The sequence below is a fragment of the Schistocerca nitens genome, chromosome 7 (assembly GCF_023898315.1).
Source record: "Schistocerca nitens isolate TAMUIC-IGC-003100 chromosome 7, iqSchNite1.1, whole genome shotgun sequence".
NCBI classification, from domain to species: Eukaryota; Metazoa; Arthropoda; class Insecta; order Orthoptera; family Acrididae; genus Schistocerca; species Schistocerca nitens.
The window spans coordinates 429,178,876-429,204,334 of NC_064620.1; the positions used below are offsets into that span (position 1 = coordinate 429,178,876).

General features: G+C 37.7%; 1 protein-coding gene across 1 annotated transcript in view; it reads right to left on the reverse strand.

The window, feature by feature from the left end:
* LOC126195147 (cadherin-23-like) overlaps positions 1-25,459 on the reverse strand; it is a 460,891-nt gene that overhangs the window by 24,282 nt on the left and 411,150 nt on the right. Inside the window, exons 29-31 of the mRNA XM_049933652.1 lie at positions 15,443-15,558; positions 7,541-7,707; positions 3,769-3,975 (exon numbers count right to left, since the gene is read on the reverse strand). Of these exons, the coding sequence (XP_049789609.1) occupies positions 3,769-3,975; positions 7,541-7,707; positions 15,443-15,558 (490 nt within the window). The remainder of the gene's footprint in view (positions 1-3,768; positions 3,976-7,540; positions 7,708-15,442; positions 15,559-25,459) is intronic.

A 25,459-nucleotide genomic window follows, 5' to 3' on the forward strand; every position in this document is an offset into this window, starting at 1 on the left:
TGACCTGTTTCAAATCATGTACATCAACTGCTTCAAAAGACTTTTATAAAAATGTGTCAAAATTAAGATGAGCAGTGTTATCATACAGCCTTTGCAGGATTAGTTGATGGATAGTGTCTCCAACGAAACCTTTTATGTGACTGCCAATAAGAGGTGGTTCTGACTTTTAATACATGTTAGCAAAGATGGGTACAATTTCTGAAAGAGAAATCAAATATGAAAATGATAACCATATGAAGAAAGCTGGTAAAGAAAATATAGGTAAAAAAGTTGGATGAAAAGGGATGCATAATTTCAAGCAATTTTGACTTAAGACCAAAACGTTTCTATTACGTTACACCAGAACCAACTATTGTTGTGTAAAATTTAGAGAATGATAAAGAAAGCAATATTCATCTAAAGTAAGCAATCCAGAATAAATTGATTGGTCACAGTTGGTAGCAGATTGATGAAAAATTCAGTGATTTGAATAGAACTATATCACAACCAGTTTTACATTTGTGTAGGCAATTGATATTTCAGATGTATTGTCATATACAAAATTTAACATACTGTTTTAGGATTTTATTTTAAAATCATAATCAAATTGATTTTAGCAAGTAAATTTATTTGTGACTAAGTTTATAACATTAAATAATTCTTGGTAAGTGTTACAATAGGTTCTTGTCATAATTGAAGATTTTCACTCAGACTGAATCCCAGTATTGCACATTTCTTCATAGTTTTATATGTTTCATAATCTAATCAAATGGCATTGCATGGGAGTGAACTTTAAATGGTAAATTCAAATAATTTGAATCTAAGCAGCACTACTTAATGTTTGTAAAATTGTGAGACTGAAATAGCAGAAATGACTCAAATTAGAATGTCATAATGAGCTAAAAGTCACAAATAATCAGGAGTATGCAAAGTCTAATGTAAGTAAACTCCCATATGCAGGTACAAGATTTGGCAGTGAGTAATCCTGAGGCTAATAATGTGCAAGAGAATAATAACCCTAAACCACACTTCTTGCTAGGACTGAAGGTAGAAAGTAGGTTGTGTCACATGATAACCTGGCAGTGAATGCAAAAATTCATCCATTGATTTAGTCATCATTTTCTGTAACTCCCCTAAGCTGGTGGAGACAGTTGCAACACCAGCAGATGGATACATCTTGATTAATCTATCATTAGTTTGAATGAGAGCACTGAGGTCACTGTTGCAGACTGTGAGTATTTTCTGTTTATAAACAGGCAATGTGTGACAGATATATGTCCTGAAGATTTTTGTCATTAATTTCCTTGCCTGCCTTTGTTTAAAAATGATGAAGTAACTGGGATGATTGTGGTTGCTGAGTTCTTGAGTGTGGAGCACTGTGCTTGATGTGAAGACATATTTATGGAGATATCTGAGAGGTGACTCATTGATTTGAGAAGGGGCAGGTGAAGTGGATTTGGGAGTAGATGTTGAGGTAATGGAGGAAAGAGCAAAGAGCTTTGCCACCTTCCTACATGTCAATCTCCACCTCTCAGTCATCTCCATAAATACATCTGTTTATATAAAGTGCACCAAGCACAGCTGTCATCTGTTCCATGTCAAAATGTCTCATCCTTACAGCCTCAAAACCTATGGATGTCATATCTGCAGCAGAAAGCAAGAGTTGCTAAAATGTACCTTATATCTTACCAGAGCCTTTATTGACAGACAGTATTCTATCAAGCTCATACATAAACAGATCTCCTGTGCCATCTCCTCCTTTGATGCTAATAAACTTGTTAAACAGCCACCAACCAGCAGTCCTCTGATCAACCAGTATTGTCTTGTCCTTAAAAAACTTTACATTATTCTTCATCAGGGCTTCAGCTACCTCTTGCCATTCCCTGAGATGCGGGATCTCCTAGCCAAAATCCTACCCACATCACCCAAACCTACAGAATATCTTTGTCCATCCATGTTCCAGCCCTACTCCCGATCCTGCACTCCATGGGTCATTCCCTTGTCGACAGCCCAGGTGCAAGACCTGTTCCATACACCCATACACCACGTCCTACCACAGTCCAATCACAGGCATTTCCTACGCAATAAAAGGCAGGGCAGCATGTGAAAGCAGCCACATTATATATCAACTATGCTGCAATCACACTACAGTATTCTATGCGGGCATGACAAGTAACCAACTGTTCATATGACTACTTCCAAATTGTGGCGAGCCACCAAACTTGACCATCAAGTTGTCAAATGTGCCACACACCAAAACACAAATGACTTCAACAGCTGATATTACTCTCCTACCCAAGTGTCACTGAAGCCCACAGGTTGGAACTGCCTTTCAAGGATATCCTGCACTCTTGCAACTCCCTAGCCTAAAACTCCATTGATTTGTTTCCCACTGCCTCTTCTCTCCTTTTCCCGTCTCTCTTCTGTCTACACCACTCCTCCCCCATCCATATAATGTACTGCATTTTCCCACAACAGCCTTCCACTCCCTCCATGTGGACATTCTCTCTCTTCCATCACTCTCCATCTTAATATTTCTTATATGCTCTGCCATCTTAACTCCTGTCACCTGTCACCTGTTATGTGGCTTCTGAGTCATCTGTCAAAAGACCTGCTTTACACTATCCCATTACCCATTTCGTACCTCATGCATAATTCACTACCCACTCTTCACCTCTATGACAACAGGCAACTGCTCCCAATAATGTCTCACTATGGTTGTGCATGTTAATGTGCATAGTGCATACTTTTGCCAAATAACACAGCACTCGCTTGGAAGCTAGTGTGAATACTGTTTTCTGTTACATTCATTTATGCATCACACATCAGATCACTATAGTGAATGCGAGTGGTTGCTTTTACCATACTTTACATTTATATTTGTATTAATTAGGTTCAGGATTTTGGTCTCTTTTCTTTGTTTGGTGGGCACTGTTTTTGATTTCGCACTAAAACTGTAGGTTGCTCCTAAACTTCCAGTTTAAAATTTTTTATGGTCAGGAATGAATAACAGCTTTGTATTATTGCACATAATATTTCTGAATGATGTTATTTACTTTTGTACTTAAAAAAGTCTTTCATTTGCAGTCTAGCTGATTATGATTGGTAGGAACACACCTGAAACTCAAGTAACATGCACCTGTTGAAAGAATAAGAAATGTATATCACTGACCATCAACAATGGACATAGAGAAGCATTATCAGAGCACGCTGCATTCAAAGTTCTTCACTGTAAGATGGAATGCTGTTGTCATGGGGAAAGAGACTTGATGATTTGATGAAGAATGGTTCCTTGAAAGTTAAATACATTTTCTGACCAGTTACATGTATCTATATACAACCCATCATTCATCTGCTAGTGGATGATAGCACTTTGTCAGTTTTGTTTGTTCATGTCCCAAAATTTTCATAATTGTTATATGGAGAATAAATTTTGAGAAAGAAAAATATGGCAATGGTTAGTGTGTTTATGGGTCTCTGTAACAAAGTGAATTTCCAATCTCAGTATAATTTCCCTTGGTATAACAATTGGGATGCTTATTGTAATAATAATAGAACGTGCAATTAAGCTTATAGACTTATTAAAAGAGATATATGTTGCTCTAAGTCTACAGAATACACTTCAAAGGCACCAGAAACTCAGGATAATAAAAGTAAACTTATCGTTCTTTTTCCTGTAATTACTTAACTTGGAAAAGCGACTCTGATACAGAGTTTTGTCAAATATCAGTATCAGAAAATTTATATAGCCTAAGCAGTAGAATGCAAAAAAGTTCCAATCATTCTTACGTTTTTGTTCGGAGGAAGAATGCCACGAACAGCACTATTACCATTGTTCCAAGCACTGCTGAAACCACAATTAATATTATGGTTAGAATGCCTTCTATGTTTGTAGCATCTTTGCTGCCTACTTCCTGGTAACTCTTAAGGTTAAGGTTCAGCTCTATCCAAAACCTTGACTGCAGCTGGATGAAGGTGTCTTGCTCATAAAATTGCCTGAAAAATGTAATTGTCTTTTTTTTATCATATAATTTTTCTGTCAGGTAATCCATCATAAAGATTTACATTTCTTAAAGTCTTAACTTTTTATGGGCGGTGCATCACATTCTTAGTAGGTCTTAAGAGGAATGAAATTTGTGAGACAGAAATATTTTATAAACATGTTGATTCAGTTTGTACCACTATGGAAGAATTTTTTATGACAATAATTATTTATCTTTAATTCCTTTGAGATAACATGCTATCTTCAGAACCGCAATACAATACATCTAGCATAAGACTGAAAATAAGGATGATAATTTAAAGATAGACCACCAAAATGTCATGTGATACTGAAAAAAAGCATGTGTATGCAAGAATTTTGGTCTAAACTGAGTGAAAAGTCATCCCAACAAATGTAGTTACAGATATGAATTCCAATTAACTATCTTCAACATTTTTCAGAGTTAATTAGATATCTAAGAGCACTAAATAATATTTTTCCATTTCCCTAATGTACATGGATGTAGATAATTAAGGTTCATGTTAATAACAGTGGAATTATCTCAGACAGAGTGCTGCTCACATCTTATTCGTTATTTCTTTCCAGAGAACAATATTCATGTTTCTTCTCCTGTACTTTAACTTTAGACCTTTTTCAGCTATAGTGCCCATCTCATCCTTGGCCTTGTCTGATATGCCCCTTACTTCAGTTATGTCACATGTCCACCATTCAACAGTTTTATTTGCAACATGTCACATTATCTAATTTCTGAAGAATAACTTCCTTGACCAACTGAATCCTCAAATAAACTCAGTTCCAAAAATAACAGACACAGGTTTAATTCTTTAGAGCCTGTATGAATGAAGTTTGTTATAATGACACTAAGTCTGACACCTTCCAAGCATGAGAGATGTAGGAAAAACAGAATACCAAGCTCTCTCCACATGGCAACATCCCTTTTGCAAAGTCCAACTTCCTAATAATGGCAAAGAGTAATAGAGCTGATTGTGGTAGTGCATCATCCAGGCAATGTCTTCCCAATGTAGCTGGCTGTTCTGGAACCACTGGCTGCCACTGCAGAATGGGCCTACATAGTTGTCTCACAAAGGGACACTTTCGCCTAATTAGCTCAAACCCAGTTTTGCTGGAAGATGGAAATAGTTCAGCATGCAGGCACTGATCAGGAGTACTACCACTGTGATTTACATTGTTCAGGTAGCTGTTGGCACTTGTTACACTTGTTGTCACAGCATTCCTGTCTTTCTTTATCATATCGCATTATAATTTCTGACTGCATAAGGTAGTCTTCGATTGTTCCTTCTGATAAGATGTTCACTCCATTTTCATCTGTTGTCTTCAATTTTGTTTCTTCTGTTAAATATGTCACTCTTTATTGATATATCTACTTTGGTGCATCTTTTCAAAAGCCTTCATTTCAGCTGCCTGGATCTGACTTTCTTGTTGCTTGTAAAAGACCCTTGACTCACTTTCATAGAGTTATGTGGGGATGGCCATTACTTTAGAAATCTTCACAAATTGCTTTTTGTGTCTTCTTTCTAAAGTATCTCTTTATTGTACCATGTATCTTTCCTTTTTCTTCCTTGTTTTTGCTTTCTCATCATCATACTTGCATGTGATATCACATCCCAGAGAATTAAAATGGCTGACCAATTTTGCTGCTGTATTTTTTTCCAATGACTTTCCTCTGTTACAATTGTGACATCATCGGAATATAAAATACAATCCAGAGTAATTTCTTTGCCTATTGTAATACCTACATTAAAAACTGATTTTCCCTATGCATTCAATATATTTTTTATCTCATACGTTAACCAAATAATTTATGGTTTTCAATCACAAACACATCAAAACAAGTTTTGCATCACCCTGGTTACGAGAACTCCTGAAGATAGACGCTGACTGTGGATATTGGCCCTTTCCTATTTTATTTGACTGTTCTGAGATGTCACTAAGCCCGCACAAAGATGTAAACAACCATGCATGAGTAGCACCTATTGGACGGAGGGGTCTGACACCCGATCAGTTCCAGTTATTCCGCCAGTAAGGAGGTACATGGCTTGTGTTGTCTGTAGTTCAACCATGCCTAGATGGTCAATATTGTGGTTTGATTATGTCTGCACTGTTACTTTATGCTAGGAAGGGCTCTGAACAAGGGAAGTGTCCAGGTGTCTTGGAGTGAACCAAAGCGATGTTCTTTGGATATGGAGGAGATATAGAGAGGCAGGAACTGTCAACGACATGCCTTGTTCAAGCTTCCCAAGGATTACTACTGCAGTGGATAACTACTATCTATGGATTATGGCTTGGAGGAACCCTGACAGCAACACCACCATGTTGAATAATGCTTTTTGTGCAGACACAGGACATTGTGTTACAGCTCAAACTGTGCGCAATAGGCTGCATGATACACAACTTTACTCCTGACGTCCATGGCTTGCAACCAAGACACCATGCAGTGCAGTACAGATGGACCAAACAACATGCAGAATGGACCACTCAGGATTGGCAACACGTTCTCTTCACCGATGAGTGTCACATGTGCTTTCAACCAGACAATCGTCGGAGATGCCTTAGACAACAGTCCAGCAAGTGCAGCAAGTTGAGGGTTCCCCGGCACTACATTGGGCCGACTTACGCCACTGCTGGTCATGGAAGGTGCCATAATGGCTGTATGATATGTGAATGCCATCCTCCAACCAATGGTGCAGCCATATTGGCAGCATGTTGGCGAGGCATTCATCTCCATGGATGACAGTTTGCACCCCCATCCTGCACATCTTGTAAATGGCTTCCATCAGGATAACAACATTGCTTGACTAGAGTGGCCAGCATGTTCTCCAGACATGAACCTTTTCAGACATGTCTGGGGTAGATTGGAAAGGGCTGTTTATGGATGATGTGACTCACAAACCACTCTGAGGGATCTATGGCAAATCGCCATTGAGGAGTGGTATAATCTGGACCAACATTGCCTTGATGAACTTGTGGGTAGTATGCCACCACAAATACATGCATCCATCAATGCAAGATGACGTGCTACTGGGTATTAGAGGTACCAGTGTGTACAGCAGTCTGGACCACCACCCCTGAAGGTCTCGCTGTATGGTGGTACAACATGCAATGTGTGGTTTTCATGAGCAATAAATAGGGCAGAAATGATGTTTAGGTTGATCTCTGTTCTGATTTTCTGTACAGGTTCCAGAGCTCTTGGATCCAATGTGATGCAAAACTTTTTTTGAGGTGTGTATTAGTATACATCAAATGTTCTAAATTCAATGTAGGAGTTCTTGATCTAGACTAAATTTGAAAATGCCATGCATAAAAAAGGAGAAATCTTCAACAGAAGTATGATGACTCTCATTCACATATGGCACAGAAAGGCATTTAAAATTTACACAGGTAGCAGTGAAGTTCTCAATGAAATATGTAATGGTGATCAAAACCATGAATTTTCCTGAACTGAAACATTAAAATCCTGATTTTGCTGGTAGTCTTATGCATGCAACAAAGTCAGTGGAAAACTGTTCTGGGGATATTGTGTTCCGGTGGAGAGCTTACCGTGTGATTACATCTCTCTCAACTGGATGTTTCCCTACAGCATCAACGAAATGAGCAACTACATCAGTTGAATCTGCTAGTGCCAGTCCACTTGAAGGATCAACACTTTGCTTGGTGCTCTCAATGCCACAGTCATACTGGAATACGTCACTGAAAATGTCTTCCATCTGAAACAAAAATGAATATTGCCATGATACTCTGAATTCCATAGTTAGTGTTTCAGTAGTTGGAAGTGCTAGAAGACTGTGAATAATTTAAGGAGTAAAGGTACCAACTCACGAAATTGTAGATCAGTTGTGGGGAGTGAGAGGAAGGGTTGGGAAAGACTGACTGATGACTGGGGGGGACAGATGGTGCATGAAATATAAGTGTGGGAGAATAGCAGGTGCACAGGATAGGAATGGAGCATGGGGACCCTGAGCAGTATGTTTTTGCAGTGTCCAATAACAATGATGTGAATGACTGGACTGATGGGGGGAGGGGGACAGAACTGGGAAATGGGCAACTGCAGGAAAGAAGTTATGGATGTAAGATGAATGATGATGTGGTGTTGCCCTAGAAAAGTTCTCAGTCTTGTTTATGTGCCTATCAGCAACTCAAGGCTTCTACTATTTTACTCCTTAAATTTTTACACATGTAATATCTTAAGTATCCTATACAACAATACATGGTATTTTAATTACATAACCTTGCCCAGTCACAGTAATACATGCCAGGAATGAAAATTGCAATAAAAATATTATTTTACACCAAAGTTACAAAAATTAATCAAATACCTTTTTAGTGCCGTTTTTGGTTATATTTGTGTTTCTTGGGGGTCAACCTTAATGCTCTTTGTTGATTATTCTAGATTATACTTCTTTTTCTCTAGTTTATTGTAATTATTCTCATTATTTTTAACATATTGTTCCACTTTATTTTGTTGATAGCTTCCTCTAGGTGCACTAACATCATTAATATAGTGTAGTTTTTATTTATCAATTCTTTCATTAGTATCCACAGAGTCAGAATTGTTTCTCTGCTATCTTTATATTTCTCAATTGCCATTTTCAAGTTTTTTCTGTTCATTAATGTGTGGATAATAAAGTGATAGACAGCATTTTTACCAAGTACCACTTGTTCACAACTGGTGTTCAAAGCAACAGCAGTGTAAATACAAGTCCCAGAGAAAAAAAGTCTTTTTCTGGGCATATATTGCTCTTATTGCACAAAGGCAGATAACTTCCTGTTGGAGTTTGAAGTATTACTAAACAGGATTAGAGGAGAATCCACAAGCTTTATGACAAAAGGTGAGACAAAACATTAGTGAAAGAAACTTACAAGACTTACTTTCAACCTTCAGACATGTACGAATATCTTAACAAAATGTAAAGATACAGCATGCAATAAAAGACCATGTAATCACTAACATACCTGAGAATATGAAGAGCTGTGTAAGTTGTAGATGTAATAATTATTTATCACTATTGCCAAAAAATTGGAGTATATGGTAAGCCCATGTAAAATGATGAAACAGAGATAGACTAGACTAGGACATATAAATGGCTTGGAAGTATTTAAAAAAAGTTCAGTAAAGACAGCATCACAGCAAAAATTATTCACATCAGGGTGGAACAAATGGAAGTGTGTAAAGATTATGAGGCACTCAGATATCTAACAAAGAAATTACCAGTATATGGATGTGAATAAAACTTATAGCAGGGTCTTAAAGGAGGCAAAATTCAGATATTACATACATAAAATTGTAACTTCTTAACATATCTCTGGAACAAGAAAGAGTCAGATGTACCAGTCCATTGAAACATAGCACTTACTATGGAAGGTACAAAATTGAATGAGCCTTATGAAGTATGTGATATATTCAAAGAGCACAACATAGCAGTAGTGGATGGACTGCTCAAATAGCAAAACATCATGATAGCAGATACCATGAAAATTTCCACAGTGGCTACAGAATGTGTATTTCTGTCACCTACAGATGAGTCATAAGTCAGAAATATAATAAAATGAGAGAAAAGTAAAAATTGTATGAGCTTAAATGACATATCCCCAAAACTAGTTAAGTATGTATGATAGGTTTCTGGAAGCATGTGGTACCAAAGGTCTATGTACAGGTCATGCAATTTGTGTAAATTATGGGCTGCTGGTTTGTGAGCATGGAGCTGATGCCCAGTAGTGTCCCAAATGTGTTCCATCAGGTTCAGATCAGGAGGTTTTGGTTGCCAAGATGGCAATGTGTGTACACTATCACCAGCATGAAACCATACAGCATGATTGTGGCCTTGTGAAAGGGACAGTCATACTGCTGGAAAAAGTCATTGTTGTCATGAAAGACATCAAGTATGAAGAGAAGCAAATGGTCCACAATAATGTTTATGTAGTCAACAGCTGTTACAGTGCTTCAGTGCCATGGATTCCACAGATTACAAGTGAATGATACCCCCAGCACGTCACTGCACCCACCAGTGTGTGCCCATGGTGAGGTACGCTTTGAGCAGGCATTGATATGGATAATGGCATATCCAGATAAAACCACTGAACTGGAGTAGCAACAAACATGATTCATCTGACCAGAAGACATGTTGCAATTAATCCATGGTCCAGTCAGTCTCTATGTTCCCATGTCTACTACAGTGGTAATTAATGATGATACTGGGTCAACATGGAAACATTCAGGAGCTGTCTGCTGCAGAGCCCTGTGTCCAACAACATGCATTGAACTGTGTGCTTTGAAAAAAACACTTGTGCTTGTACCAAGATTGTACACTGTCATTAGATCTGCAACAGATCACTGCTTACCCAGCTTTACAGACCAGGTAAGGCTGACCTCCAATTTGTGTGATGAGGCACTGACAGTCAACATCTTATTGCCCACTCATGGTTTTACAATCCTTCAATCATTTTCCATATATGCTCACAACTGTAGTACGCTAACAGCCAAACATCTTCACCATTACTGAGTTGTCCATTTCCAGGTACATGGCAATAACATCTACCCTTTTTCGAATTCACGTGTGTCAGTTGATTTTTCAGTTAGCAGCTCATATCACCACTGCTCTGCTTATATACAAGTTGCCCTTAAGTCAGTTGTAAATAATGTGTTTGGTGCAATAACACTAAACAAATGAAAAAACAAACTTATTATCAACACAACAATGCATGTAGAGTTAAATGAACCTACAAATGATGCTCAAGTGGTCCCCACACTGTTCTGTGCAAACATGGCATGTTTTCAACAATCATTTGCAAATTTGGTTACAAATCTTTCAGGAATGTAGGTTTTTCTAATTCTGATAGGATACATTCCTTCAAATGCCCAACATCACTAATTTTTATGAAATAAGCATCATTTTTTAGTAAACCCCAGAATGAAAAATCAATATGTGTGATATCTGAGGATCATGGAGGCCTTGCAATAGTACCCAGGCTTCTAATCCATTCATTAAAGTTTTTTCATAGAAAGTCAGCCACTATAACTCCATAATGCAGGGATGTTCCATCTTGTTGCCATACCCAGTTTCTCTTAACTGGCTGCACTTATTCCAAAAGTTGACTATTTTCCAGTTCTTCTAACACTTCAGGAAGCAAATCTTAATAATTTAAAGAACTAACAGTACCATTATAAAAATGAGGACCAGTTAGCCCACTGCTGAAAATCCCTGTGCATACACTCATGCCACTCTGTCTGTACTAGAATTAATAAATAAGAAATTATTATTATTGGGAATATTTTGCAATTTGACTATGTCTTTTGATTGTGTGGACTATGATATCCCTAAGCAAAAGTTGAAATAATGTAGGATAGCAGATACAGAAGGTTTATAGTTTTTGTCTTATCTGCATAAGAGAATCTCTGTTTCATGTCACATAGAAATAGGCACTCAGAATTTAAAACAATCAACACAGTTTACCAAAGGTTTCTATATGAGCCCTCTGTTGTTTATGAAACACATAAAATATGATCGTGCAGGTGCTCTGTTAGAAGATGAAAACGTTGTCCATATTTTTCAAGAAAAATGGATTACAATTAAATTTTGACAATACTCATATCTACAAACATCTTATTACTTCTCATACAACTCCACAGTCCATACAAAATAGTCTACTAAAAAGAAAAAAAATACAATAAGCATGTAACATTAAAGTTTTAAAACTATAATTAGGTAATATAGTTAATTTGGAGAACACTCACTTTCAATTTGATGAAATGCCTTAGTTGAATAACTTTTGCAGGCTGCATGATTTCTGCAATACTGATTTTTTTTTTAAAAAAAAAAAGTTTCATGTTGTGATGATTGTTTCACAATACATATGATCATTACTGTCTTCTGTTACTAGCAGTATTTTTCTTTTCTCAAAAAATAGCATAAAACATGATTATAATACTGTAGAAGAGTCTACAAAGACTTCAAGGGCTTAACATTAACGTTAAATTATTTCTTTGTATTACACTTAAATAAAACATACATCCTTGATGGGACCAGATGATGCTTGTTTCTCTGTAATATGATTAAATGACAGGGCAGAGTATCTTCATAAACTTTTTGTGTAACTCAAATTGTGCTGTGCCAATATGTACTACAACATTGCAGTGAGAGATGACCATTTATACAAGAGAGAGAGAAGTACTTGCAGAGGCATGTCACTAATTTCTGTAAAATGCTTTCCATAAGCTATGGAAAATTACAAAACTGGAACTTAAGGAATCATAATGGGACTGTCACAAAAATTACTGTTGTTAACACTATAATGTCACAATTATCACACAAAACTTGTGGCACTGCAGTCTATTGGCAGCATCTGTACGCAGTAATAGCTACATGTCTAAGAGTAGGGTGGGAACTTGTGCTGTGAAACTGAAATGAGACTGTTGCGATAACTTAATAGTCTTGAGGTATCATTTTTCTGACTTAGTGATATGGAGGAGAGGTGTCACATGTGAGGCAGATAAAATTCAGACAAGAGATGTTTGAGTTGCCAATTGTTGTTCCTTCTGTTGGCTGCAAGCTGTAGCAACAAATTTTAATCACATATTCAGCACATAGGATGTTCCCCTCAGTGACTAACAATGGCTGCATTGCACTCACATGACTTCACAAAGGTGGTGTGCGTTTAATATGATCAGCTACTTGCGCACTTATCAGTCATCACTTGGCGAGTGTTCACAAGTAGGTGTACCAATTTTTACAATGGCTTTCAGATTGATAAAGTTTCATTTTCTTTCTGGATGAGCCTTGATTTATATCATGAAGTGATAACAGATGAGCCTTCATTTGGTAAGAAGCCAGTCACTGAAACCTTTTAGCACCCATCAGATGTGAATTGAAGGATGCCTTTTGACAAGTTGGTCTCTGTATCTTGGGAGCTACACCCTTAAGTGCCACTGACAATCATGTCTTTTTTAACTTTGTTGTAGACATTGGTGCATGACACCTTGTGCTCATAGTATGTGGGTATTGACAACTGCACAATAAAATAGTTACCCTAGTGTGCAAACTTAGTTATATTAAATTTTTAAGATTAAGTCTTCAGAAAAAATCTCTTTACTGAACCAACTAGAATGCTCAACAGGTAGTAACACATGCTGCAACAATTATTGTATTCAACATATATTAAAATATTATAAAATATCATCTTACAAGGGCCATAAATTAATTTATACTGAAATTCAAATTGTAAAACTGTTTTCCGATGTGAATTCAATAATTACTGTAAGAAGTAGCAAATTATTCTGAGTGAAAAGTGAAATCTACATTTGTCCTCGTCACTTCCCCCATTTTCCTGTTCCAGTTGCATATGGTTTACGGGAAGAACAATTTCTGCTAGGCCTCTGTGAAGACTAAAATCTTTCTAATTTTATCTTCATGGGCTTTTTGTGAGTATACTGGTTGACTCTTCTAGGCCCTTAGGACTTTAAGAATAAACCACACCATGATGCAGTATGCCACTCTTGAAGCAACTGCCACTGAAGTTGGTTGAGCATCTCCATGACACTTTCACAATTACTAAATGCATCTGTAATGAAACATGCTCCTCTTCTTTGAATCTTCACTATTTCCTTAATCAGTCCCATTTGGTTTGGATACCGTACTGACAAGCAATGTTCAGTTATTGATTGAACAAATGTTTTGCAAGCAACTTCATTGATGGACTACATTTCCTGAGGATTCTCCAAATGAATCTCAGTCTGGCAGGTGCCTTAGTCAAGATTAATTCTAATTGCTCCATATTCATAGTCCTAGATATTTTATGGAAGTAACTGCTTCCTGTGACTGTTCTGCAGTTTTTTAATCATAGAATAAGTCCTTGTCTGCCTATGTATTCACAATACATTCCATTTCTTTATGTTGAGAGTCAATTGCAATTTCCGGCACCAAGCATCAATTCTGTATATTTTCCTGCATTTTACTACAGTTTTCTAGCATTGTAACTTCTCTGTGGACAACAGCATCATCTGTGAAAAGCCTCATGGAACTTCTGACATTATCTACAAGGTCATTTATACATATTGTAAAAAGTAATGATCCTGCAACACTCCTCTGGGGCATGCCCAAAGTTACTTTTATGTCTGAAGACTACTCTCTGTTCAGAATGGCATGCTGTGTTCTGTTTGCTAAAAAGTCTTTGATCCAGTCACACAGCCTGTCTGATATTCTGTACACGTGTAATTTGTTCATTAGGCAGCAGTGCAGAACTGTAAACTGTATTAAATGCCTTCCAGAAGTTAAGGACCTATCTGGGTACCTGCATCTACTACTTTCTACACCTGGTGGATGAACAGAGCATGTTGGGTTTCTCATGATCATTGTTTTCAGAACACATGTTGGTTCCTACAGAGGAGATTTACAGTTTCCAGAAATGTCATAATATACAAGCATAAAACATGTTCAAAATTCTACCACGGACCATCACCAGAGATGTGTGGGGAATGTTTTATGTGTATCTTTGACGACCCTTCTTGACAATGGTGATGATCTGTGCTTTTTTCCAATCATTAGGAATACTTTGTTCCTCAAGATAAATAATATGATTTGGGGACTGAATACATAATGAACTCAGCTGCTGTCATTGTAACTTCTTATTGGTTGCAAGAGAACAACTGGTGCTTTAAATTTCCATTTGACTCTTGTCACAATCACTAAATGCTGTTTCATTGATGCTAACTCTATGCACATGAGACAGAGAACATTCGTCACCAAATGTTAACCTGGAAATTATGGCAATGTGTAGTACCTGAGCATGGTACCTTCTAGGAATGAATTTTTTGTGTTACATTTTGTAGTGAATCAGTGACCTGACACAGTATTTTCATCTTCAACAGTAAACATTTCAGTGTATGGACTGGCCTGCTTGATCTCCTAGGCAGAATACCACAGAATAATTGAGATACTTTCAGGAAGAGTGTTGTTGGTCACAATCCTTATTCCTGATCAATTCTGCACTCAAGTAGCATTGTTAGAAGAATAGTATTCATTTGATGTCAAGACAGATTATCACTCCCATTGCTGCTTGGACTGGTTTTACTTGTGTCGTATGTAACTTCCACAATCATTTTGCACCTGAATTTAAATATACAGTACATTCTTTGCTTGGAATAATACATCCAGTGTTATTTGTGATGTATTGTACTTTGTATGGTTCGGCTACATTTCTTCAGTTTTACCACATGATCTTTTGAGCTGTTACATTTTTTCTGTTTTTTTTTTCTTTGATTTGTGCAATGTAGAGGGTGTGCATAACACAGAAAAATAGTACATCTAATGTACACATTTGCAAGAAGAATGAATCATAAGAAACTGGTTAATGAGTTCTCTATTATTAGTTTTCAAATTACTTAAACAGAAAAAACAATTGTTGATAATTGAATCTGTAAACATTGTAGAATATCTAGCTTTTACTTGCCATATCTCTTGTGCTCTCAACATATGTCCTGTTGTTGAGGAACTGGAATGTGACTCGATGAATATTTGATATTACATGCACCTGCACTTCCGCATCTGCATAATGACCAAATACGTCTAGAAGAAAGCAATAAAACATATCATTAATTGGCTATGTACCTAAGTACATCACAGGCTATTAAAATTGTAACATCATGACGATGACATGCAACAAACTTCAAATTCACTTGAAATGTAGAATATGCTTGGATATTCAAGTTAACATTTCAGCTCAACCACCTAAAGCACATAGGTGTAATGCCAGCAATATCCTGTAGATAAAGAAATTTTGTGCCTGGGTTTGTCAGTCATTAATCACATTTTACTTGAATTTGTTTGTAGGAAGCTCATGTTATGCCTCATTTAAGTACTACAAACATCTACCAACATGTCAGAGTTCGACACTATACAGATTGTGGCTTACTGAGACTACAGTTTATTGTCCTTAAATTTTGCTGCTCACATTGCCAGGGATCACAACTGTCATGTGAATGTGGAATCATGGGGTTCAGGAGGGCAGTACTCAACATCATGCAAGATCTCAGCAATTCCATGTGATTAGCAACCAAGAGGATGGATATTGTTTGTTCAGTTGGCAGGATTGTAAAGCCATGTCAGTTTCCTTCCATCAGGAAGATGGCATGTTTGGAACAAGACAAGTATCAACAAGCAACATCTAAACACTGTCAGCATGGTAACCACATTGTTGTGGCTTCCCTTGAAGCAGCAGCAGAGACAGGCATGCCAACAATGGTCTGCCCAATGGGAACACTGGTCTCAGATGTGGCAAAACATCATCTTTTTGGATGAGTCCTGTTTCCAATATAACACCACATGAGACATATCTGTGCGCAGAGACTCTGAGGAAAATGAATGAACTGCCTTCATCGTCATCGTATTGGCCTAATAGGTACTTAGCAAGATGGTACAAGATGATCACCTCTAATTATTAGACACCAGGCACTGCATATCTAATGGGTTAAGGCTGGTGGCTGTTTCCTATCTTCAGTATCAGCATGATGTTATTTTTTGACAAGATAATGCTTTGTCGTATCTTTGTAGTTTTCTTCAAGCAAGTAACACAAGTCCCAATGTTGTCTGTGCTGTCTTGATCTAGCTCAGGACAGAGGGAGTTTGACTGTTGTTGTGACCAGCACTTCCCTCAGTTCCCTCCCCCAGTGAAAACGTCTGGTCATAGGTTGTAAAGAGATTGGAAAGTTGCTGCTTGCAACTATGATTGATGAAATCTATCATAGAGTTGAAGAGGCATGGAATGACATACCCATATTTTTTTATCCTACCTCAGTTTGACTCAGAACCCAGCTGGGTTCAAGCCCCTTTTAGTGGTAGAAGTGGCAGCTCTATGTATTACATTTTGCACCCTATAAACTCCCAAATCATCTACAAATTTAGCCATATATTCTTCATATTATACTGTATATGTACAATAAGTAAAACTTTGTTATTTGCTGTTCTTAAAGACCAACAGTGTAGTATTGATCCATATTTTATTTATAAGTGGACTACATTTTATCTTTTGCTAGTGGTAATCTGCATATTTCAAATCAAATTGTTGATAATGTAAGAGAAAGCTGAAAAAGAGTAAATTTATTGATAAAGGAAAAAATTTACTGCATGGATTCATAAACACTGTGAGTACAGGAGTTTGTATTCTTTAATATTTTTTTATTTACTACACTATTTCAGTTACAGCCATTGTCAGATATCAAACTGCTTAGAACTTGCTAAACAAGGTTCTGTGTCACTATTAAGATAATGTGCACCATTGACACACCCCAATTAAGCATCGGTTTTTAATACTGATACAAAATCTTGTTTAGCAAGTTCTAACCTTTTTGATATTTGATCATAATAGTAGCCAAAATGGAGGAGAAAGAGAAAGTGGTTATCTCCCTTTCCCAGATGTACTAATATGGGAAAGGGCAGATGGTACAATGGACCATTCAGTATATAGGCAGAAGACACATGCAGACCTGTACATGCGTGCAACAGGCTGCCACCATCCAGTGCAACAGCAGACAGCACTGACCCCCTGATACATAAGGCGTTTGTCATCTGTGATAAAGAAAGCTGTCCAGACAAACTGCAACACTTAAGGAATGAATTCTGCAACAATGGTCACAATGGAGCACAGATTAGGAGGGCATTCAAGAAGAGACAGGATAGTGGAAACAGTGAAGAAGAGGAAGAAGACAGGAGGCTCACTTTTCCTTCTGTACTTGGATTAGATTAGGTTATAGATTAGATTGAGTTTTCGTTACATAGACCCAAAAAATTAGATGATTCTTGTGGGCGTGGAACATGTCAGAAAGTATAACATAAAACCATAAAACATTTGAATATAATACTTACTACCCTGATCATTTGTCAGGGGATTGTCGAAATAGGTAAATACAATGAAGTTAACTGGAACAGCTAATATTTACAGAATTAACACGCTGTCAGAATGAAACACTGTTATGTACTATTAACAAATATTCATACACAAAATACCTAATCTTGACTGTTGTGACCAAGCACTGTCAAAACTGAAATCTAACAGATATTTTTACCTAAGCTGGCTTAACAGTCTCTGCTAAAATATTCATCCATGGAGTAGAAGGAGTTGCCTATCAAAAAGTCTTTCAAACTCTGTTTAAACCAAATCCCTTTTTGTGCACTAGAATCATACACAAACCCAGTGATGAACCAGGATTAATCTCTTCAATCATTTCAAAATTAGAAAAGAAAACAATGAACCATTGTAAACAAGATATATCAGGCCCAACCTCTACAAGCATCTTACTCAACCTTAGTTCAAAATAAACCACATCCAATGGCTATGTGTAAGTATGGGTAATTTTGTATGATACAAACTTTAGCTAGACAACATGTGTTTCTTTGTTCTGAGACACTAGGTCCTACTGCTGAGTCCTAGATAGCCATATGCAACACATTTTATAGGGACAATTTAATCACCCACTGTGTAACATGGCACCTGAATGTAATTTACAAGTGCACCAATATGTTGTGATTGATCAGAGGTTTACTATTTATTTTGAAAATCCATCCTGATGAACATTATCTTTTCCAACTGGTCCATGCCAGATGTGCTATACCGGTAACAGAAAATTGGTAATTTTTTCAGTTTTCATCTGCTGAAAATAATGCTATTTCAAACAATCCCTGATACAATAGTACATCTGGAAACAATTCACTATGAAATAGCTTTTATTACATAAATTCATATTTTCATGTTCTGAGGCAGAATTTGCACCTAAACTTGCATTTGTCAAAGAAAGTGAATTTTTAGATCCCTAGCAGTTAGTTATACCACAATACAGTGTGAGGAGTAATAGTGGGGATCTGTGCATTCTAAGAGTTCACAGTGGGTATGGTAGACTCATACATTATCATCTTGAAAAATGAACCCACCACTACAGTGTCGAGTACAGGGCAGAACAATAGTTTGGAGGGTACCTTTATAATAAAACTTGACAGAAGTGAGAGATACCCAACAGCTGTAAATGATATAGGCTCAGAACATGATTGACATACATACCTTCTGAGTCTACAAGACTTTATGCCTGAGACTTTAGATTCACTGCATGTGGTATGGACAGATAGTCTCATGAGTAATTTGAACACATTTTCCTAAAATTGTCTTGAGCAGCTAATTTTGTAAAATTAGCTGCTCAAGACAATGCAATGCAATCCAATGGAAATATTTTAGACCTTATAGTTACAAACATGCCTTATAGACAGTGTTGTATAGAGATAGGGATTAATGATCTTGATGTCATCACGGCAATGATGATTGCAAAAGTTAATAAACCCATCAAGAAGGGTAGGAGAGTATTTTTGCTCACTAGAGAAGATAAGAAATATTTAGCATCCAATTTAGACAATGAATGAACTTCATTTGGTTCCAATGAGATGGACATAGAGGAATTTTGGGCAAAGTTTAAACTGATTGCAAATTACACTCTGAGGAAGTATGTGCCAAGTAATTGGATTAAGCATGAAAAAGACCCAATGTTGCTTAATAACAAAATGCTGAGAAAGCAAAGGCTATTGCACTCTCTAGTCAAAAAGAATGTACAAAAGTCAACAGGCAAAAGTCAGTAGAAATTCCTGGATCTGTGAAAAGTGTGCTGTGCGAAGTATACATTAACTTTCTCTGTCATACTTTAGGAAAAGAACTTTCCAAGAACATGAGGAAATTCTCATTCTACACAAAATCACAAAGTGTGTTGAAATCTTCTATATAGTCACTCAACAACCAGTCTGCAGTTTTAAATTTCGTGTTTAAGAAATCACTCCACAGAAAATCATACAAACATACTGTTGTTTGACAGTCACATAGACTCCAATATGCAAAACATTGTAACAGAGACTCAAGTGATAGAGTTGAACACAAATAAATCATTTATTCCAGAAAGAATCTGAGTTCAGTTTAACATAAAATACACTATGGCACTGGTCCCTTTCTTAGTTTGTATTTATTTTGAATTTGCCTGGAAAAAGTGCAGGTATCTCATAAGAAAGGTAAAACAATGGAACTGAAAAATTATAGACAAATATCATTAACATCATTTCCCTGCAGAATTCTTGAAAATATTGTAAGTTTGAGTGCGACAGATTTCCTTGTCATGGGAAAGCTCCTGTCCACAAATCAACAAAGATTTAGAAAGAATAACTTTACTTGAGGACAATATTATGGAAATGGAAGAGGATGTAGATGAAGATGAAATGGGAGATACGATACTGCGTGAAGAGTTTGACAGAGCACTGAAAGACCTGAGACGAAACAAGGCCCCCGGAGTAGACAACATTCCATTGGAACTACTGACGGCCTTGGGAGAGCCAGTCCTGACAAAACTCTACCATCTGGTGAGCAAGATGTATGAAACAGGCGAAATACCCTCAGACTTCAAGAAGAATATAATAATTCCAATCCCAAAGAAAGCAGGTGTTGACAGATGTGAGAATTACCGAACAATCAGTTTAATAAGCCACAGCTGCAAAATACTAACACGAATTCTTTACAGACGAATGGAAAAACTAGTAGAAGCCGATCTCGGGGAAGATCAGTTTGGATTCCGTAGAAATACTGGAACACGTGAGGCAATAATGACCTTACGACTTATCTTAGAAGAAAGATTAAGGAAAGGCAAACCTATGTTCCTAGCATTTGTAGACTTAGAGAAAGCTTTTGACAATGTTGACTGGAATACTCTCTTTCAAATTCTAAAGGTGGCAGGGGTAAAATACAGGGAGCGAAAGGCTATTTACAATTTTTACAGAAACCAGATGGCAGTTATAAGAGTCGAGGGACATGAAAGGGAAGCAGTGGTTGGGAAGGGAGTAAGACAGGGTTGTAGCCTCTCCCCGATGTTATTCAATCTCTATATTGAGCAAGCAGTAAAGGAAACAAAAGAAAAATTCGGAGTAGGTATTAAAATCCATGGAGAAGAAATAAAAACTTTGAGGTTCGCCGATGACATTGTAATTCTGTCAGAGACAGCAAAGGACTTGGAAGAGCAGTTGAACGGAATGGACAGTGTCTTGAAAGGAGGATATAAGATGAACATCAACAAAAGCAAAACGAGGATAATGGAATGTAGTCAAATTAAGTCGGGTGATGCTGAGGGAATTAGATTAGGAAATGAGACACTTAAAGTAGTAAAGGAGTTTTGCTATTTGGGGAGCAACATAACTGATGATGGTCGAAGTAGAGAGGATATAAAATGTAGACTGGCAATGGCAAGGAAAGCGTTTCTGAAGAAGAGAAATTTGTTAACATTGAGTATAGATTTAAGTGTCAGGAAGTCATTTCTGAAAGTATTTGTATGGAGTGTAGCCATGTATGGAAGTGAAACATGGACGGTAAATAGTTTGGACAAGAAGAGAATAGAAGCTTTCGAAATGTGGTGCTACAGAAGAATGCTGAAGATTAGATGGGTAGATCACATAACTAATGAGGAGGTATTGAATAGGATTGGGGAGAAGAGGAGTTTGTGGCACAACTTGACCAGAAGAAAGAATCGGTTGGTAGGACATGTTTTGAGGCATCAAGGGATCACCAATTTAGTATTGGAGGGCAGCGTGGAGGGTAAAAATCGTAGGGGGAGACCAAGAGATGAATACACTAAGCAGATTCAGAAGGATGTAGGTTGCAGTAAGTACTGGGAGATGAAGAAGCTTGCACAGGATAGAGTAGCATGGAGAGCTGCATCAAACCAGTCTCAGGACTGAAGACCACAACAACAACAAACTTATGCAAACCTCAACTTGTCCTTTTCTCACATTATACCCTGCAAACCACAGATGAAGGACAAATGGCAGATTCCATATTGCTAGATTTACAGAAAGTATTCACCATTATGTGTCACTGCAGACTGTTAACGAAGGTCCAGGTGCGCAGATTGGGGTTCCCAGTTAAGTGAGCGGCTGAACGACATCTTAAGTAATAGAAACCAGTATGTCATCTGCTATGGTGAATGTCCACCAGAGACAAGTGTATCATTGGAAGAACCTCTGGGAAGTGTGATACGATTGCCCTTACTCACTATATACCGGGTGATCAAAATTGTAGATAGAGAGGTAAAAATTGGCATACATGCTTGGAATGACATGGGGTTTTACGAGAACAAAAAAAAAAAAAAAAAAAAAAAAAAAAAAAAAAAAAAAAAAAAAAAAAAGGAGCAAAGTTCACAAGACGTCCGACAGATGGTGCTGGACAGCAAAACGTCAGTGACTGTGCATGACAATTGTTTATAAAAGGAGCTGTAATGAGAGAGAGAATCAGATGTGCCAGCAGTCACAACATGTTCATGTTACCTGAAAAGGTGCTTTCAGTGAAGCTGTATTATCAGAATGGGTAATGTGCTAGTTCAGCATTACCATCCTATCACCATAGGAAGGGGATTCGAATGGGTAAAGGTCTGTTGACAATTGCAGCTGTGGCGAGAATGATTTTGAAGTTCGTAGCCATGGGTTGTTTAGATGATAGACCCCGTAGTGGTCGACTGAGCACAAGGCGTAATGCTGCTGAGACAGTTCAGGAAGAAATGGAGACTGTAGTGGGTTCATCTATGCATGGGGAAGTCAGCACTCGTGCAGTCGCACATTGCACCGGCATTCCGTACCCTACTGTTTGGTTGGCACTGAGGCGTACCCTCCAATGCTATCTGTCCAAAATCCATCGGCATCATGAACTGTTACCTGGCGATTTAGTGAAGCGGAGTGCATTTGCGGTGTGGGTTTTTCAAAAGATGGTGGAAGATGACGATTGGTTGAGTAATGTGTTGTGGACTGACGAAGCTCATTTCGTGCTCCGAGGGTCTGTCAATGTCCACAACTGCAGAATTTAGGCTACAGAAAATCCTAGAACTGTTCTGGAAACTCCATTGCATGATGAGAAAGTCATGGTATGGGTTTGATTTACCACATCTACCATTATTGGGCCTTTTTTCTTCGAGGAAATGGGTGATTCTGGTTTTGTAACTGCTACCGTGACGGGTAAGAGGTACGCCGATATGTTACAGAATCGCATCATCCCCAGCCTGGCTGATAAATACCAGCTGGAACGTACGATGTTTTTGCGGGATGGTGCACCACCCCATATATCTAGATGCGTGAAAGATCTCTTACGCATGTCGTTTGGTGATGATTGTGTGCTCAGCCACCACTTTCGTCATGCTTGGCCTCCCAGGTCCCCAGACCTCAATCCGTGTGATCATTGGCTTTGGAGTTACCTGAAGTCGCAAGTGTATCGTGATTGACCAACATCTCTAGGGATGCTGAAAGACAACATCCAACGCCAATGCCTCACCATAACTCTGGACATGCTTTACAGTGCTGTTCACAACATTATTCCTTGACTACAGCTATAGTTGAGGAATGATGGTGGACATACTGAGCACTTCCTGTAAAGAACATCATCTTTGCTTTGCCTTACTTTGTTATGCTAATTATTGCTATTCTGATCAGATGAAGCACTATCTGTCGGACATTTTTTGAACTTTTGTATTTTTTTGGTTCTAATAAAACCCCACGTAATTCCAAGCATGTGTGTCAATTTGTACCTCTCTATCTACATTATTCCGTGATTTATTCAGTTTTCAAATTTATACTGATTTTTTGATCGCCTGGTACACAAATGACCTGACAGACAGGGTTAGCAGGAACCTGCTGCTGTTAGTTAATGATTCTGTGGTGTATGGCAAGGTGTCATTGAATGGACTGTGGGAGGATACAAGATACTTAGGGAAAATTTCTAGCTGGTGTGATGAATAGCAGCTTGCTCTAAAAGAAGAAAAGTTAATGCAGATTAGTAGGAAAAACAATTCTGTAATTTTCATAAACAGTGCTGCTTGACACAGACACATTAAATGTCTAGGCATAATGTTGCAAAGCAATATGAAATGGAATTGGCACATAAGGATGGTAATAAGGAAGGCAAATAGTTGACTTTGGTTTATTGGAAGAATTTTAGGAAAATATAGATCATGTGTAAAGGAGATCATCTATAGAGCAGTTGTGTGACCCACTCTTGAGTACTGCTAGACTGCTTTGGATCCCCACCAGTTTGGAGGAAAGAAAACACTGAAGCATTTGAGAGGTATGCTGCTAGATTTGTTGCTGGTAGGTTCAATCCATATGCAAGTATTACAGAGATGCTTCATGAACTCAAGAGTGAAATCCTGGAGGGTAGATGATGTTCTTTTCATGAAACACTATTGACAAAATTTAGAGAAGTGGTATTTGAAGCTGAATACAGAATGATCCTACTGCTGCCGGGATACACCTTGCATAAGAACTACGAATATAAGGCAAGAGAAATTGGGGTTCATATTGAAGCTCTACTTGAGTTTGTGTCAGAAAATATATTTTTATGCATATTTCCTTTAAAATGGATATTTGTAAGTTTGAGAATTGAAATGTTTGATACTGGTGAATTATAATATTATTCAGTTACTATGTCGGTTGTTTCTAATGTGACTGAGACTGTCCCCTTCATAAGGTTTCTCATGCCACAAAAAAAGATTAACATTTAACACAGGTTATTCATGCACAATGCCTGTAAAAAAAAAGGGATGCAATACCATGCACATGTGTTCACATTAGACATCTATCATATCCAAATGAGTATCAACAGTGATTCTGATGGTTGCAGCTAATTCATAATAAATTATCTTCATTTCCAAGAGTTGCAGTGTTCTAATACATCCACACTGGACAAGAATTATTAACTAAATTAAACAATGGAAAAATCCAGGGTGGAATGTAACAATATTATGAAAAGGAAAGTTGTTACTCACCTTGTAGTGGAGATGCTGTGCTACAGATAGGCACAACACAAAGACTGTCACAAATAAGCTTTTGGCCAACAAGGCCTTTGTTGAAAATAGATCTCTATCTCTCTCTCTCTCTGTCTCTCTCTCTCTCTCACACCCACACACCCACACCCACCCACCCACACACCCACACACACACACCCACACACACACACACACACACACAACACCCCCCCCCCCCCACACACACACACAAATGCAACTCACACATACACATGACTGCAGCCTCTGGCAGCTGAAGCCAGAGACTGCAGCCATGTCTGTGTGAGTTGCCCTTGCATGTGTGTGTGTGTGTGTGTGTGTGTGTGTGTGTGTGTGTGTGGTCTTTTGTTGACAAGGATCTTGTTGGCTGAAAGCTTATTTACGACCTTCTCCACTGTATGGTAAGTAGAAACTTTCCTTTTCACAATATTGTTACTAAAATTAATTTGAGAAGGAGTATGAAACAAAGTTTGGCAGTTAGGTAGGCAATCCCAACTACAAACAAGAAGCAGAAGTTCTGTGATTTTTGGTCACAGGCAAGTCATTCAAGTGTTTGAAATTTAGTGTGGTCATATCTGTCAACACAATTAGCAAGAATTTTTGTAAATATTTGTCCAAAAATACTTTTGATGATT